The sequence below is a fragment of the Salmo trutta genome, unplaced genomic scaffold (assembly GCF_901001165.1).
Source record: "Salmo trutta unplaced genomic scaffold, fSalTru1.1, whole genome shotgun sequence".
In the NCBI taxonomy this organism is placed as follows: domain Eukaryota; kingdom Metazoa; phylum Chordata; class Actinopteri; order Salmoniformes; family Salmonidae; genus Salmo; species Salmo trutta.
The window spans coordinates 59425-77899 of record NW_021822222.1 but is presented as its reverse complement, the minus strand read 5'-3'; the positions used below and the strand labels follow the sequence as shown (position 1 = coordinate 77899).

General features: G+C 48.7%; 1 protein-coding gene across 1 annotated transcript; it reads right to left on the bottom strand.

Annotated features, from left to right (window-relative positions):
- Positions 1 to 540: 540 nt before the first annotated feature.
- LOC115181173 (excision repair cross-complementation group 5) lies at positions 541 to 18198 on the bottom strand. Its single transcript, XM_029743205.1, has 15 exons — positions 18111 to 18198; positions 17695 to 17869; positions 16866 to 16997; positions 16344 to 16488; positions 16018 to 16155; positions 14642 to 14849; positions 14010 to 14467; positions 13503 to 13820; positions 12489 to 13001; positions 11574 to 11693; positions 6163 to 6376; positions 4475 to 4619; positions 3401 to 3601; positions 3013 to 3097; positions 541 to 1529 (listed from the first exon to the last, which is right to left on the bottom strand). The coding sequence occupies exons 1-15, from the start codon at positions 18196 to 18198 to the stop codon at positions 858 to 860; spliced, it is 3612 nt and encodes a 1203-aa protein (XP_029599065.1). The 3' UTR covers positions 541 to 857.
- Positions 18199 to 18475: the final 277 nt, after the last annotated feature.

Genomic DNA, 18475 nt, shown 5'->3' with positions numbered 1-18475 from the left:
TGTGCAAGCCAAAGAGAGAGAGGGAAACATGAATTAGAGAGAATGAAGAAAACAGGTGAGAGAAGGTTAGGAAGAGCTAGAGGGAGGAAGAGAGAGAGAGAGAGAGAGAGAGAGACAGAGAGAGAGAGAGAGAGAGAGAGAAAGAGAGAGAGAGAGAGAGAGAAGGAGAGAGAGCAGGAGAGAAGAGAGAGAGAGAGCAGAGAGAGAGAGAGAGAGAGAGAGAGAGAGAGAGAGAGAGAGAGAGAGAGAGAGACAGAGAGAGAGAGAGAGAGAGAGAGAGAGAGAGAAGGGAAAAGGGAGAGCGAGAGACTAAGGTGAGAGTTCTAGCAGAGTTGGAAATAGAGTGGAGGGCTTGGGGGTAATACCTTGACAAATATTGTGACAAGGAGGGGAGATGATCATTCCAAACACAGTTTGCTACAGTTAGTCTAAATAAGAACGCTGTCTCTCTGAGGCATCCCTACCTGCTGCATCCTAGCTGTTAAAGAACGATGTAAACAAGCAGAGACACATCGTGTAAACAAGCAGAGACACATCGTGTAAACAAAATAACAAGACTGCCTTTGTAATACAAAAACATTTTCATTATTCCAAATCTTCATCCCAAAACATAGAAAATACACCAACAGACAGACAGGCAGAGACGCCTCCTTATCAACAACATCATGGGTTTAACACAGCAGCGTCTTCTACACCGCTACGTCTCATATATTATCCCTCAGCATTCAGAAACATCATTCAGAAAACGGTTCCCAGTTTCCCAGCGGGTTTCAGCGCCTGTTTATCGGTCGAATATATCCCTCTGATGACATCATCACCACCAGACGGTCCAGAGTTTTAAAAGTTTAAAAGTTCTCTCACAGTGTCTTCCTCCCTCTGCCTCTCCCCCTCACACCTCTCTTCCCCCTCCCCCCACCTCTCTTCCTCCTCCCCCCTCTCCCTTCCCTCGGTTGGCCCCCGAACACGGACTGGGCCGTTACCATGGCGACCCCGCTGTCGTCGTCACTGTCGTCCCCGGAACTGCCGCCGCCACTCCGCTCCGTCCTACTGGGGAGGAGTTTAGGTACGCCGTTATTAGGAGGAGGTACTTCCTTCCTCTGCTGGCTGGCCCCTCCCACAACCAGGTTGGCCCCTCCCGTATTCTGACTAACCACTCCTACTTCTTTCTTCCTTTCTTGGCTGGCCACTCCCACATCATGGCTGGCTCTTCCCATATCCTCTTGAGCAGGTTTACTGACCTCTGCCCCCAGAAACCCCCCTGATCCCTCCTCTACCTCTCCTTTCCTCTGCTTTGGCTCTGACCCTTTCCCTCTCTTAGCCTTGGACGGGGAGACAGTCCCTTCTTCTTCTTCATCTTCTCTCCCTCCGTCCTCCCTCTCTTCCCTCCCTCCGTCCTCCCTCTCTTCCCTCCCTCCGTCCTCCCTCTCTTTCCTCTTTATACAGGTGACAGCCCGGCGGAGGCGCTGGCTCTTGATGGCCTGTCTCTCCTGCTGCTCCAGACGGAAGAACGAGTCGATACGCAGCTGGGTCTACAGGGAAGGGAGGAGGGGAGAGGAGGACGGAGGGAAGGGAGGAGAGGGGAGAGGAAGTAGGAGAGAGGGGAGGGGAGGGAGGAGAGGGAAGAGGAAGTAGGAGAGAGGGGAGGGAGGAGAGGAGGGAAGAGGAAGTAGGAGAGAGGGGAGGGAGGGAGGAGAGGGAAGTAGGAGAGAGGGGAGGGAGGGAGGAGAGGGAAGTAGGAGAGAGGGGAGGGAGGGAGGGAGGGAGGGAGGGAGGGAGGGAGGGAGGAGAGGGAAGAGGAAGTAGGAGAGAGGGGAGGGAAGGGAGGAGAGGGAAGAGGAAGTAGGAGAGAGGGGAGGGAGGGAGGGAGGGAGGGAGGGAGGGAGGGAGGGAGGGAGGGAGGGAGGGAAGGAAGGAGGGAGAGGAATGGAGGTATACAGGACAGATCAGAGGCAAATTGAGACACATTCACAATAAATTCACTATCCAAGTCATTCACAATAAATTCACTGTTATACCCCAAGTCATTCACAATAAATTCACTGTTATACCCCAAGTCATTCACAATAAATTCACTGTTATACCCCAAGTCATTCTCAATAAATTCACTATCCAAGTCATTCACAATAAATTCACTGTTATACCCCAAGTCATTCACAATAAATTCACTGTTATACCCCAAGTCATTCACAATAAATTCACTGTTATACCCCAAGTCATTCACAATAAATTCACTGTTATACCCCAAGTCATTCACAATAAATTCACTGTTATACCCCAAGTCATTCACAATAAATTCACTGTTATACCCCAAGTCATTCACAATAAATTCACTGTTATACCCCAAGTCATTCACAATAAATTCACTGTTATACCCCAAGTCATTCACAATAAATTCACTGTTATACCCCAAGTCATTCTCAATAAATTCACTGTTATACCCCAAGTCATTCACAATAAATTCACTGTTATACCCCAAGTCATTCACAATAAATTCACTGTTATACCCCAAGTCATTCACAATAAATTCACTGTTATACCCCAAGTCATTCACAATAAATTCACTGTTATACCCCAAGTCATTCACAATAAATTCACTGTTATACCCCAAGTCATTCACAATAAATTCACTGTTATACCCCAAGTCATTCACAATAAATTCACTATCCAAGTCATTCACAATAAATTCTCTGTTATACCCCAAGTCATTCTCAATAAATTCACTGTTATACCCCAAGTCATTCACAATAAATTCACTGTTATACCCCAAGTCATTCACAATAAATTCACTGTTATACCCCAAGTCATTCACAATAAATTCACTATCCAAGTCATTCACAATAAATTCTCTGTTATACCCCAAGTCATTCACAATAAATTCACTGTTATACCCCAAGTCATTCACAATAAATTCACTGTTATACCCCAAGTCATTCACAATAAATTCTCTGTTATACCCCAAGTCATTGTCAATCTGTACTTGTAATAATTAGGACCATTGACCCAGACTGGTACCTGCTGTGTGCTGAGCTGTTTGATAACAGGATGTAGAGTCTCTTCTGTCTTCCTGCTGTTCCAACCAAAACGACTCTCACAGAACGTTGGCTTAGGGTTAAGAAAAGCTGGTAGTGCCTCAAAGATGACACACACACACACACACACACACACACACACACACACACACACACACACACACACACAGAACCAGGGACACAAACACACACAGAAGCAGGGACACAAACACACACAGAAGCAGGGACACACACACACACACACACACACACACAGAAGCAGGGACACACACACACACACACACACACACAGAAGCAGGGACACACACACAAGCAGGGACACACACACACACACACACACACACACACACACACACACTCCTAGAGGATATTCCTTGAGGAGGTCGAGATGTGGGCGTCCCCAGCTAAAGGAGCTTTCTGATAGGTCGACACTGGGCTGCAGGTAGGCAGTTGCCACCGCAGGGTCTGGGAAACCCGTCCGCAGCTGAAGGCCTCTCAGCTTCCTCTTGACCTTGGAGTCACGGGGGTCAGAGGCCAGACGCTGCTGCTGCTGGGCCGAGGACCACCACTCACTGGAAGGGTCAAAACGGAGACAAAAGCATCAGACAGCATTGTGCCGTCTCTGTGATCTCTGAGGGAATTGAACCCACAACCTCGGCATAGATAAAAAGAGCCACACTGGACAACTAGTTCATTATTCATCACCACACAAATATATATATATATATATATATACACACACACACACACACGTTCCTGACTGGTTCTGTACCAGGTCCAATCTACCTGAACATCCTGACTGGTTCTGTACCAGGTCCAATCTACCTGAACATCCTGACTGGTTCTGTACCAGGTCCAATCTACCTGAACATCCTGACTGGTTCTGTGCCAGGTCCAATCTACCTGAACATCCTGACTGGTTCTGTACCAGGTCCAATCTACCTGAACATCCTGACTGGTTCTGTGCCAGGTCCAATCTACCTGAACATCCTGACTGGTTCTGTACCAGGTCCAGGAACAGACCAATCTACCTGAACATCCTGACTGGTTCTGTACCAGGTCCAATGTACCTGAACATCCTGACTGGTTCTGTACCAGGTCCAATCTACCTGAACATCCTGACTGGTTCTGTGCCAGGTCCAATCTACCTGAACATCCTGACTGGTTCTGTACCATGTCCAATCTACCTGAACATCCTGACTGGTTCTGTGCCAGGTCCAATCTACCTGAACATCCTGACTGGTTCTGTACCAGGTCCAGGGAACAGACCAATCTACCTGAACATCCTGACTGGTTCTGTACCAGGTCCAATCTACCTGAACATCCTGACTGGTTCTGTACCAGGTCCAATCTACCTGAACATCCTGACTGGTTCTGTACCAGGTCCAGGGAACAGACCAATCTACCTGAACATCCTGACTGGTTCTGTACCAGGTCCAATCTACCTGAACATCCTGACTGGTTCTGTACCAGGTCCGGGGAACTCGTTGAGGATCTCCATGCCGGTCACGTAGCCAACCCCCGGGACTCCCTCCGTGTAGTCACTACCCAGCAGGTAGGCCAGGTTAATCAGCTTGGTACGGTCCACACCTGGGGGGGACGAGGGTTAGAGAGAGGAGTCTAGTGGGGGGTTTGGTGTCTAGTGGTTTGGGTGGGTGGGGGGGGGTTGGTGTCTAGTGGTTTGGGTGGGTGGGGGGGGGTTGGTGTCTAGTGGTTTGGGTGGGTGGGGGGGGTTGGTGTCTAGTGGTTTGGGTGGGGGGGGTTGGTGTCTAGTGGTTTGGGTGGGTGGGGGGGGGTTGGTGTGTAGTGGTTTGGGTGGGGGGGTGGGGGTTGGTGTCTAGTGGTTTGGGTGGGGGGGATGGTGTCTAGTGGTTTGGGTGGGTGGGGGGGTTGGTGTCTAGTGGTTTGGGTGGGTGGGGGGGTTGGTGTCTAGTGGTTTGGGTGGGTGGGGGGGGGTTGGTGTCTAGTGGTTTGGGTGGGTGGGGGGGGGTTGGTGTCTAGTGGTTTGGGTGGGTGGGGGTTGGTGTCTAGTGGTTTGGGTGGGTGGGGGGGGTTGGTGTCTAGTGGTTTGGGTGGGTGGGGGGGGTGGTGTCTAGTGGTTTGGGTGGGTGGGGGGGTTGGTGTCTAGTGGTTTGGGTGGGGGGGTTGGTGTCTAGTGGTTTGGGTGGGGGGGGTTGGTGTCTAGTGGTTTGGGTGGGTGGGGGGGTTGGTGTCTAGTGGTTTGGGTGGGTGGGGGGGTTGGTGTCTAGTGGTTTGGGTGGGTGGGGGGGTTGGTGTCTAGTGGTTTGGGTGGGTTGGTGTCTAGTGGTTTGGGTGGGTGGGGGGGTTGGTGTCTAGTGGTTTGGGTGGGTGGGTGGGGGGGTTGGTGTCTAGTGGTTTGGGTGGTTTGGGTGGGTTGGTGTCTAGTGGTTTGGGTGGGTTGGTGTCTAGTGGTTTGGGTGGGTGGGGGGGGTTGGTGTCTAGTGGTTTGGGTGGGTGGGTGGGGGGGTTGGTGTCTAGTGGTTTGGGTGGTTTGGGTGGGTTGGTGTCTAGTGGTTTGGGTGGGTTGGTGTCTAGTGGTTTGGGTATGTGGGGGGGGTGGTGTCTAGTGGTTTGGGTGGGGGGGTTGGTGTCTAGTGGTTTGGGTGGGTGGGGGGGGTTGGTGTCTAGTGGTTTGGGTGGGTGGGGGGGGGGGTCGGTGTCTAGTGGTTTGGGTGGGTGGGGGGGGTCGGTGTCTAGTGGTTTGGGTGGGTGGGGGGGTTGGTGTCTAGTGGTTTGGGTGGGGGGGGTGGTGTCTAGTGGTTTGGGTGGGGGGGTTGGTGTCTAGTGGTTTGGGTGGGGGGGGTGGTGTCTAGTGGTTTGGGTGGGGGGGGTGGTGTCTAGTGGTTTGGGTGGGGGGGGGGGGGGGTGGTGTGTCTAGGGGTTGGGGGGGGGGGGTGGTGTCTAGTGGTTTGGGGGGGTTGGGGGGGGGGGTAGTTCTAGTTGGTTCTGTAGATCTAGGTACCGGTAGGGTTCTACGTACCCAGTTGGTTCTGTAGATCTAGGTACCGGTAGGGTTCTACGTACCCAGTTGGTTCTGTAGGTCTAGGTACCGGTAGGGTTCTACGTACCCAGTTGGTTCTGTAGGTCTAGGTACCGGTAGGGTTCTACGTACCCAGTTGGTTCTGTAGATCTACGTACTGGTAGTATTCTACGTATTTGTTCTGGCTGAAGAAGTTCTTGTAGACGTGTCGTCCTCCGAACAGCCAGACGTCGCTGTCGTCGGTGACTGTCCCGTGGGTCTGGTCGGTCCGGTCCAGCGCTGCACACTGGGCCTCGGCTTCACCGGGAGCCACCAGGAAGGGTACGCCAAACAACCTCAACAGCTCCTGACGGACAAGACACACCGAGACGTTAGACCCCGGTAAGGGGATCGTCAACGACGAGGGGCTACGCTTTCTATGGGAAATAATGACCTACGGGAAAAGGTGTGTTCCACCGAGCGCTAGCAGTGAAGAACTGACCTTCCATGGAGTTGTATTATTACCCAGAAAACCCATAGAGCCCAGAGTTGATTATCTTTATATAACATGGATATAATTTAACACATTTGCAGGTAAAAATGTGTTCAACATTCACTGAAGTAGTTAGCACGTTTACTAGATAGATACGGTAGTTTCCGTGGTAACCAAAACAAACAAGCTTGTTTAGCTAACCAAACTAGCAGTCCTGGCTTGTTCAGCTAACCAAACTAGCAGTCCTATAGCTTGTTTAGCTAACCAAACTAGCAGTCCTATAGCTTGTTTAGCTAACCAAACTAGCAGTCCTATAGCTTGTTTAGCTAACCAAACTAGCAGTCCTATAGCTTGTTTAGCTAACCAAACTATCAGTCCTATAGCTTGTTTAGCTAACCAAACTATCAGTCCTATAGCTTGTTCAGCTCACCAAACTATCAGTCCTATAGCTTGTTTAGCTCACCAAACTAGCAGTCCTATAGCTTGTTTAGCTCACCAAACTAGCAGTCCTATAGCTTGTTTAGCTCACCAAACTAGCAGTCCTAGCTTGTTTAGCTCACCAAACTATCAGTCCTATAGCTTGTTTAGCTAACCAAACTATCAGTCCTATAGCTTGTTTAGCTAACCAAACTATCAGTCCTATAGCTTGTTTAGCTAACCAAACTATCAGTCCTATAGCTTGTTTAGCTCACCAAACTATCAGTCCTATAGCTTGTTTAGCTCACCAAACTATCAGTCCTATAGCTTGTTTAGCTCACCAAACTATCAGTCCTAGCTTGTTTAGCTAACCAAACTATCAGTCCTATAGCTTGTTTAGCTAACCAAACTATCAGTCCTATAGCTTGTTTAGCTAACCAAACTATCAGTCCTATAGCTTGTTCTGCTAACCAAACTATCAGTCCTATAGCTTGTTTAGCTAACCAAACTAGCAGACCTATAGCTTGTTTAGCTAACCAAACTAGCAGTCCTAGCTTGTTTAGCTAACCAAACTAGCAGTCCTAGCTTGTTCAGCTTATCAAACTAGCAGTCCTAGCTTGTTCAGCTAACCAAACTATCAGTCCTATAGCTTGTTTAGCTAACCAAACTAGCAGACCTATAGCTTGTTTAGCTAACCAAACTAGCAGTCCTATAGCTTGTTTAGCTAACCAAACTAGCAGTCCTATAGCTTGTTTAGCTAACCAAACTAGCAGTCCTATTGCTTGTTTAGCTAACCAAACAAGCAGTCCTATAGCTTGTTTAGCTAACCAAACTAGCAGACCTATAGCTTGTTTAGCTAACCAAACTAGCAGTCCTAGCTTGTTTAGCTAACCAAACTAGCAGTCCTAGCTTGTTCAGCTAACCAAACTAGCAGTCCTAGCTTGTTCAGCTAACCAAACTATTAGTCCTATAGCTTGTTTAGCTAACCAAACTAGCAGACTTATAGCTTGTTTAGCTAACCAAACTAGCAGTCCTATAGCTTGTTTAGCTAACCAAACTAGCAGTCCTATTGCTTGTTTAGCTAACCAAACAAGCAGTCCTATAGCTTGTTTAGCTAACCAAACAAGCAGTCCTATAGCTTGTTTAGCTAACCAAACAATCAGTCCTATAGCTTGTTCAGCTAACCAAACTAGCAGTCCTATAGCTTGTTTAGCTAACCAAACAAGCAGTCCTATAGCTTGTTCAGCTAACCAAACTATCAGTCCTATAGCTTGTTTAGCTAACCAAACTATCAGTCCTATAGCTTGTTCAGCTAACCAAACAAGCAGTCCTAGCTTGCTATTATGAAAATCGAATTCAACGACGCCAATAAATGTTTTCAATTTGACTTTTGCTTTCAAAAGCAGCTGAAAACATAAAAGAAAACATAAAACATGTAAGAATGAACTGTAACCGTTGAATTCTACCGTGCTGATATACAGTCCGTTACATAGAAATAATGCCCTTTCAAGCCAATCAGAAACATGGATTCAACAATGTCCTGGTATAAACACATATAAACTCAGCAGAAGAATACGGAGCATTATAAGCACTGAAATAGACCCAGGGTTTTTCCTGGATAAAAAAAGGGGCTTAGGCGGTGACCATGGCTGGCATGTTTTCAGTTTTAAAGCAAATTTCCTGAAGTAGTTAGCACGTTTACTAGATAGATACGGTAGTTTCCGTGGTAACCAAAACAAACAAGCTTGTTTAGCTAACCAAACTAGCAGTCCTGGCTTGTTCAGCTAACCAAACTAGCAGTCCTATAGCTTGTTTAGCTAACCAAACTAGCAGTCCTATAGCTTGTTTAGCTAACCAAACTAGCAGTCCTATAGCTTGTTTAGCTAACCAAACTAGCAGTCCTATAGCTTGTTTAGCTAACCAAACTAGCAGTCCTATAGCTTGTTTAGCTAACCAAACTATCAGTCCTATAGCTTGTTCAGCTCACCAAACTATCAGTCCTATAGCTTGTTTAGCTCACCAAACTAGCAGTCCTATAGCTTGTTTAGCTCACCAAACTAGCAGTCCTATAGCTTGTTTAGCTCACCAAACTAGCAGTCCTAGCTTGTTTAGCTCACCAAACTATCAGTCCTATAGCTTGTTTAGCTAACCAAACTATCAGTCCTATAGCTTGTTTAGCTAACCAAACTATCAGTCCTATAGCTTGTTTAGCTAACCAAACTATCAGTCCTATAGCTTGTTTAGCTCACCAAACTATCAGTCCTATAGCTTGTTTAGCTCACCAAACTATCAGTCCTATAGCTTGTTTAGCTCACCAAACTATCAGTCCTAGCTTGTTTAGCTAACCAAACTATCAGTCCTATAGCTTGTTTAGCTAACCAAACTATCAGTCCTATAGCTTGTTTAGCTAACCAAACTATCAGTCCTATAGCTTGTTCTGCTAACCAAACTATCAGTCCTATAGCTTGTTTAGCTAACCAAACTAGCAGACCTATAGCTTGTTTAGCTAACCAAACTAGCAGTCCTAGCTTGTTTAGCTAACCAAACTAGCAGTCCTAGCTTGTTCAGCTTATCAAACTAGCAGTCCTAGCTTGTTCAGCTAACCAAACTATCAGTCCTATAGCTTGTTTAGCTAACCAAACTAGCAGACCTATAGCTTGTTTAGCTAACCAAACTAGCAGTCCTATAGCTTGTTTAGCTAACCAAACTAGCAGTCCTATAGCTTGTTTAGCTAACCAAACTAGCAGTCCTAGCTTGTTCAGCTAACCAAACTAGCAGTCCTAGCTTGTTCAGCTAACCAAACTATTAGTCCTATAGCTTGTTTAGCTAACCAAACTAGCAGACTTATAGCTTGTTTAGCTAACCAAACTAGCAGTCCTATAGCTTGTTTAGCTAACCAAACTAGCAGTCCTATTGCTTGTTTAGCTAACCAAACAAGCAGTCCTATAGCTTGTTTAGCTAACCAAACAATCAGTCCTATAGCTTGTTCAGCTAACCAAACTAGCAGTCCTATAGCTTGTTTAGCTAACCAAACAAGCAGTCCTATAGCTTGTTCAGCTAACCAAACTATCAGTCCTATAGCTTGTTTAGCTAACCAAACTATCAGTCCTATAGCTTGTTCAGCTAACCAAACAAGCAGTCCTAGCTTGCTATTATGAAAATCGAATTCAACGACGCCAATAAATGTTTTCAATTTGACTTTTGCTTTCAAAAGCAGCTGAAAACATAAAAGAAAACATAAAACATGTAAGAATGAACTGTAACCGTTGAATTCTACCGTGCTGATATACAGTCCGTTACATAGAAATAATGCCCTTTCAAGCCAATCAGAAACATGGATTCAACAATGTCCTGGTATAAACACATATAAACTCAGCAGAAGAATACGGAGCATTATAAGCACTGAAATAGACCCAGGGTTTTTCCTGGATAAAAAAAGGGGCTTAGGCGGTGACCATGGCTGGCATGTTTTCAGTTTTAAAGCAAATTTCCTGTAAATCTATACCTTTTGCCATGGAGCTGAGAGAACAGGCTGCAGTTTTACGTCTCATTTCCTGTAAATCTATACCTTTTGCCATGGACAATGCTGTGATCTTTGAATCAAAACATAACCACGTCAATACTGATAACTTTCAATCACTTATTTTGGTGATTGTTTAGTTTCTCAAAGATTGTAGGATATTATTATAAGAAACTCTACCGTTCAATAGTTTGGGGTCACTTAGAAATGTCCTTGTTTTTGAAACATTAAAATGGTCCATTAAAATAACATCAAATTGATCAGAAATACAGTGTAGACATTGTTAATGTTGTAAATGACTATTGTAGCTGGAAACAGCTGATTTTTTATGGAATATCTACATAGGCGTACAGAGTCCCATTATCAGCAACCATCACTCCTGTGTTCCAATGGCACGTTGTGTTAGCTAATCCAAGTTTATCATTTTAAAAGGCTAATAGATCATTAGAAAACCCTTTTGCAATTATGTTAGCACAGCAGAAAACTGTTGTTTTGATTAAAGAAGCAATAAAACTGGCCTTCTTTAGACTAGTTGAGTATCTGGAGCATCAGCATTTGTGGGTTCGATTACAGGCTCAAAATGGCCAGAAACAAAGAACTTTCTTCTGAAACTCGTCAGTCTATTCTTATTCCATGCCAGAAATTGCCAAGAAACTGAAGATCGCATACAACGCTGTGTATTACTCCCTTCACAGAACAGCGCAAACTGGCTCTAACCAGAACAGAAAGAGGAGTGGGAGGCCCCGGTGCACAACTGAGCAAGAGGACAAGTACATTAGAGTGTCCAGTTTGAGAAACAGACGCCTCAACTGGCAGCTTCATTAAATATTACCCGCAAAACACCAGTCTCAACGTCAACAGTGAAGAGGCGACTCCGGGATGCTGGCCTTCTAGGCAGAGTTGCAAAGAAACGGCCATATCTCAGACTGGCCAATAAAAAGAAAAGATTAAGATGGGCAAAAGAACAGACACTGGACAGAGGAAGATTGGAAAAAAAAGTTTGGGGCAGAGTCAGGGTCAAACACAATCACACCCACTATGAACACTGTTGGTGCAGGGTGGGAAAACAAACAGAACACAATAATACCCCCTTTATCAGACTGACTAAATGTGTGTGTTGACTGTGTCCCCTACCTGGCTCTCCAGACACATCTGTCCGGTAACGGTGGCAGCGATGCGTTCCTGCTGCTGCTTCTGTTCTCTCAGACTGGACTGCTGCTCTCCAAGACTGCTCTCTAGCGCCACCAGCTCATCCTGGTGGACAATACAGGTACTGCATCAACCCAGTTCCACTACTGTACACAGTAACAGCTCCCCCTACAGGACAACACAGGTACTGCATCAACCCAGTTCCACTACTGAACACAGTAACAGCTCCCCCTACAGGACAATACAGGTACTGCATCAACCCAGTTCCACTACACAATAACAGCTCCCCCTACAGGACAATACAGATACTGCATCAACCCAGTTCCACTACTGTACACAGTAACAGCTCCCCCTACAGGACAATACAGGTACTGCATCAACCCAGTTCCACTACACAGTAACAGCTCCCCCTACAGGACAATACAGGTACTGCATCAACCCAGTTCCACTACACAGTAACAGCTCCCCCTACAGGACAATACAGGTACTGCATCAACCCAGTTCCACTACTGAACACAGTAACAGCTCCCCCTACAGGACAATACAGGTACTGCATCAACCCAGTTCCACTACTGTACACTGTAACAGCTCCCCCTACAGGACAATACAGGTACTGCATCAACCCAGTTCCACTACACAGTAACAGCTCCTCCTACAGGACAATACAGGTACTGCATCCTCAAATCTCTACTGTACAAACAGCTCCTCCTACAGGACAACACAGGTACTGCATCCTCAAATCTCTACTGTACAAACAGCTCCCCCTACAGGACATCACAAATGCTGCAACAACAACATCTCAACCACACACAGAGAAATAGACATTTTCCTGTCTATTTCCTGGACATCATCTCCATGCTCTGTCTTTTCACTACTAAATGTAAGCAGTACTTATCTTACCACGTTGATGTCTTCCCACTCGTTGGGTAGAGGAACAGACGCTGAGGCAGGAAGAGCTGGGCTGGTCTCTGTGGGAGGCTCCTCTTCCTCCTCCTTCTCTTCCAAAGGGATAGCTCTGCTACTTAAAGCCTCCTCCTCTTCCTCCTTCTCTTCCAAAGGGATAGCTCTGCTACTTAAAGCCTCCTCTTCTTCCTCCTTCTTCTTCTTCTTGGCCACGTCTTCCTGTGCCTTAGATGGAGCACCGCCCCCAACCTCTATCGGTGAATCATCTGTCTCCTCCTTCTCCTTTAGCTCCTCTCCTTCAGACACGTCAATGAAGCTCTCTGAGTCACTGTCCTCCTCACCGTCCTCCATCTTCACAATCTGTCCATTCCTCTCCTCCTGCGATGGAGGTAAAGGCCCAGTCAGTAGGCTTCTCCTCCCCGTGTCCTGTCCATTCCTCTCCTCCTGCGATGGAGGTAAAGGCCCAGTCAGTAGGCTTCTCCTCCCCGTGTTCTGTCCATTCCTCTCCTCCTGCGATGGAGGTAAAGGCCCAGTCAGTAGGCTTCTCCTCCCCGTGTCCTGTCCATTCCTCTCCTCCTGCGATGGAGGTAAAGGCCCAGTCAATAGGCTTCTCCTCCCCGTGTCCTGTCCATTCCTCTCCTCCTGCGATGGAGGTAAAGGCCCAGTCAGTAGGCTTCTCCTCCCCGTGTCCTGTCCATTCCTCTCCTCCTGCGATGGAGGTAAAGGCCCAGTCAATAGGCTTCTCCTCCCCGTGTTCTTCTCTCTGTTTAGACCTGATGAAGGAATGACACAGAGATCCTGACCCAAACTGTCCCCCTGACTTACTGCAGAGTGGAAAGCTCTGTTCCTGTTGTCGATGGCTTGCTCCAACTCCTCTCTGTTCCTGTTGTCGATGGCTTGCTCCAACTCCTCTCTGTTCCTGTTGTCGATGGCTTGCTCCAACTCCTCTCTGTTCCTGTTGTCGATGGCTTGCTCCAACTCCTCTCTGTTCCTCCTCAGAATCTCCTCCACCTCCTCTCTGTTCCTCCTGGTGGCGGTTTCATCCTGTTCCTCCCTGCCGAGGAGCACCCTGTCCGCGGGAGGAATTGGGAGGCTAAGGGGGAGGGGCGACTGTTGCTCATCGCCCTTCTCCACCTCAAGCCTGTCCTCATTGGTCAGAGTTGTCCTCAAGGGCGTGTCCTTCCCTTCAGTCTCCTCCTGTGAGCTGCTGATGACGACCAATCGGTTCGCAGGATGCTGGTGACTGGGAGAGTGGGGCTTAACAGGAGAATTGCCAATCATGGTGGCGTATTGGGACGGGCCTACCTCCAACTCTTCTCCCATGGCTCGCTGAATGGCCAGGAGGGTACGAGGAGACACACTGCCACCAGCACCCTCCTCCTCAGCCCTCCTTCCTCCCCTACCCCAGGAGCTATCCTCCTCCTCAGGCCTCCTTCCTCCCCTACCCCAGGAGCTATCCTCCTCCTCAGCCCTCCTCCCTCCCCTACCCCAGGAGCTATCCTCCTCCTCCTCCTCAGCCCTCCTTCCTCCCCTACCCCAGGAGCTATCCTCCTCCTCCTCCTCAGCCCTCCTCCCTCCCCTACCCCAGGAGCTATCCTCCTCCTCAGCCCTCCTTCCTCCCCTACCCCAGGAGCTATCCTCCTCCTCCTCATCAGCCCTCCTTCCTCCCCTACCCCAGGAGCTATCCTCCTCCTCCTCGTCTGAGAAGCTGCTATCCATGGCAGCCTGGATGGCCTTCAGTGTCCTAGGGGAAGTCGGTGCTGTGTCTCCCAGGCTCGGGTTAGTGTCCTGGGGATGTTTAGACGATGATGAGGGTCCCTCCTCCAGGCTCTCCTCCTCTGAGATGGGTCTCCAAAGGGGATCAGGTCTCTGCCTTCCCCCCGTCCTAATCCTCCCTGACAGGGGACCACCCAGCCAGGGAGAGGCCGCAGGCTGGATGTCTGGGACCCTCTCACTGTTGTCGGTCTTCTTCGGACCTGAGGAGCGAGCGCACACACACACACACACACACACACACACACACACACACACACACACACACACACACACACACACACACAGAGCATATGAGGGGATGAGTTTGAACAGGTCAATGCGGAGAATCGCTAAATTTGATCGCTGACCCCCCCCCCCCCCTTTCAACCTCTAACCTTTGATGAGGATGTAGTGGGTGGAGTCTTCTGAGAGGAGGCGTCGTGTCTCCACGCTGTGCCCCTCCCCCTGGTTGTATAGCTCCACCCCCGGGGCGTTCCCTGCACTCCGGTTGGACATCTCTCTCTCCACCCCCTCCAGACGCACGTTCAGCTTGTTCCTCTGCAGCAGCCCTGCTAGCTGGTACTGGGAGAAGTCACCTGACCTCTGGGAGAGGGGGGGGGGGGCTGGGTTAGGGGGTGGTACCTCAGGAGGTGTGTGGTACATGGTGTGTGGTACATGGTGTGTGGTACCTCAGGAGGTGTGTGGTACATGGTGTGTGGTACCTCAAGAGGTGTGTGGTACATGGTGTGTGGTACATGGTGTGTGGTACATGGTGTGTGGTACCTCAGGAGGTGTGCGTGGTACCTCAGGAGGTTGTGCGTGGTACATGGTGTGTGGTACATGGTGTGTGGTACCTCAGGTGGTGTGTGGTACATGGTGTGTGGTACCTCAGGAGGTGTGTGGTACCTCAGGAGGTGTGTGGTACCTGGTGTGTGGTACCTCAGAAGGTGTGTGGTACATGGTGTGTGGTACATGGTGTGTGGTACCTCAGGAGGTGTGTGTGGTACATGGTGTGTGGTACCTCAGGAGGTGTGTGGTACATGGTGTGTTGTACCTCAGGAGATGTGTGGTACATGGTGTGTGGTACCTCAGGAGGTGTGTGGTACATGGTGTGTGGTACATGGTGTGTGGTACCTGGCGTGTGGTACATGGTGTGTGGTACATGGTGTGTGGTACATGGTGTGTGGTACCTCAGGAGGTGTGTGGTACATGGTGTGTGGTACCCCAGGAGGTGTGCGTGGTACCTCAGGAGGTGTGCGTGGTACATGGTGTGTGGTACATGGTGTGTGGTACCTCAGGTGGTGTGTGGTACATGATGTGTGGTACCTCAGGAGGTGTGTGGTACCTCAGGAGGTGTGTGGTACATGGTGTGTGGTACCTCAGAAGGTGTGTGGTACATGGTGTGTGGTACATGGTGTGTGGTACCTCAGGAGGTGTGTGTGGTACATGGTGTGTGGTACCTCAGGAGGTGTGTGGTACATGGTGTGTTGTACCTCAGGAGGTGTGTGGTACATGGTGTGTGGTACCTCAGGAGATGTGTGGTACATGGTGTGTGGTACCTCAGGAGGTGTGTGGTACATGGTGTGTGGTACATGGTGTGTGGTACCTGGCGTGTGGTACATGGCGTGTGGGTACATGGTGTGTGGTACATGGTGTGTGGTACATGGTGTGTGGTACCTCAGGAGGTGTGTGGTACCTCAGGAGGTGTGTGGTACATGGTGTGTGGTGCATGGTGTGTGGTGCATGGTGTGTGGTACATGGTGTGTGGTACCTCAGGAGGTGTATGGTACATGGTGCGTCGTCTCTTGCTGAATTCCTTCATGTCTTTAAGAATCTCGTGTTTCACCTCAGGAGGCATGGCAGAAAACTCCTCAGAGTTGATGTCCACAGAGTCTTCATAGAAATCCCCCTGACAGACAGACAGACAGAGACATACGCACAAACAGACAGACAGACAGACAGACAGACAGACAGACGTCACAACGTAGCAAAAACGTTATGAAACAAAAAGGAATACAGTGTTCTTATTGGACAAGTTGATAAAGCACCGCCCTCTCTGTTTTCTCCTCTATCACATGACGTGGGTGTTGACCTCACCTGGTAGATGTGACGGCTGTCCTCCTCCTCCTGCTCCTCCTCTGAGCTGCTCCTCTCTCTCTCCTCCTCCTGGGCTGGCAGGGCAGGCAGAATGTACATGTCCTCCTCTCTCCTCCCAGCAGACAGGCTGGGCAGATGATCCTGACTGGAGCAGAAACACAACACAGAGAGATTGGTTACAGGTCTATACACAGACCAGATCTTCTATGAAACATGGAATGGTCCGTGTTCAGACGTCACCATCTTAGTGCTTGTAGATCTGTTATGAAGCTCTGAGCGGGCTTTGCCTTTCATTTAGGTCATGGTCTTCCTCCTCTCCTCTCCTCTCCCTTCCTCACCTCCTCTCCTCTCCTCTCCCTTCCTTACCTCCTCTCCCTTCCTCCCCTCTCATCTCCTCTCCCTTCCTCTCCCTTCTTCACCTCCTCTCCTCACCTCTCTCTGCTCCTCTCCCTTCCTTCTCTCCTCACCTCCTCCTCTCCTCCCCTCTCTCTCTGCTCCTCTCCTCCCCTCCCCTCTCCTCACCTCCTCTCTCCCAGAGCAGCTTTGATGGCCTGTCTCTTCAGGAAGGTCTTGAGGAGTTTGTCATTGGTCTGTTTGGACTCCATAGTCTTCTCCTCCTTCCTCTGTCTTCTGATGGCCTGGAGGGAAGCACAGGGTTAACACACACACACACACACACACACACACACACACACACACACACACACACACACACACACACACACACACACACACCACACACACACACACACACACACACACACACACACACACAAACATAAAAACACAGACAGACAGACAGACAGACAGACAGACAGACAGACAGACAGACAGACAGACCACATAAACAAACACACACACACACACACACACACACACAGACAGACAGACAGACAGACAGACAGACAGACAGACAGACAGACAGACAGACAGACAGACAGACAGACAGACCACATAAACACACACAGACAGACAGACCATATAAACAAACACACAGACAGACAGACAGACAGACAGACAGACAGACAGACAGACCACATAAACAAACACACACACACACATGGATGGACAGACGGACAGACAGACAGACAGACAGACCACATAAACACAGACAGACAGACAGTCCACATAAACAAACACACACACACACACACACAGACAGACAGACAGACAGACAGACCACATAAACACACAGACAGACAGACCACATAAACACACAGACAGACAGACAGACAGACAGACAGACAGACAGACAGACCACATAAACACACACACACACACACACACACACACACACACACACACACACACACACACACACACACACACACACACACACACACACACACACCAGGTCTGTTTCTTGATCAGAGGTGCATCTCCATCGAACACGAAGACAGGTCTGATGCGGAAAAAGAGCAATTTACAGAGGCGATGGAACAAGGTGAGGAGGTGGGCGTTCTGGACACTGTTACCCTCCCTGTCTCTCACACCCTTCACCGCCTGGTTCAACCAGATACTGATGTCTGGGAGGGGGACAGGGTCAAGGATCTCTACTTGCACAATACACTGGACACTAATTCTATGTAAGATGCAGACACATGCAAACAAATAACATGTTATGACTGGGATATGCAGGAGGTGTGGGTGGGAGATTGACTGGAAGAAGTAGGGAACCTTACTTTTAAAAAAAAAGTCAAGAACAAGGAGAGAGAAAGAGTTTAAGAGAGCAATAGGGGGGGCTCCTTGTGGTGCCCGGAAGGATACCGACAGCCAGGATCTTGCCCTCGAGTGTCTCGGGGTTGATGGGCTTCCCGGTGGTCTCAAGCAGCTTCCACAGCCCGTGTACCCCCATTGCTCTCCGAGTGACAACCTAGACAACATAAAGACAGAAATAAGACTATTAGCAAATCGCCCACATCGCAGTAGCTATTTGAAAAGCTCGATTCAAATACATACATGTGGCTATCAAACTCACCTGTACTAGAGAACAATAGTTTATTAACCAGAATTGATTATCTTCGGTACTTTGTACTAAGTTGTCTTCTCTGGGTTGTAACAATATTTTATTTCCTACGGTGGAACAATGTAGCGCGGATAATAGTTCCGCATTATTCCACGGTTTGGTCATT

Excerpts from the sequence above, each read along its gene's own strand:
- LOC115181173 (XM_029743205.1), bottom strand. The coding sequence starts at position 18,198 with ATGGGGGTACACGGGCTGTGGAAGCTGCTTGAGACCACCGGGAAGCCC. Across the intron at positions 16,156-16,343 it reads ACAGCCGTCACATCTACCAG|GGGGATTTCTATGAAGACTC; the intron begins GTGAGGTCAACA and ends TCTGTCTGTCAG. Across the intron at positions 3,602-4,474 it reads GAACCAGTCAGGATGTTCAG|TGAGTGGTGGTCCTCGGCCC; the intron begins GTAGATTGGACC and ends TGACCCTTCCAG.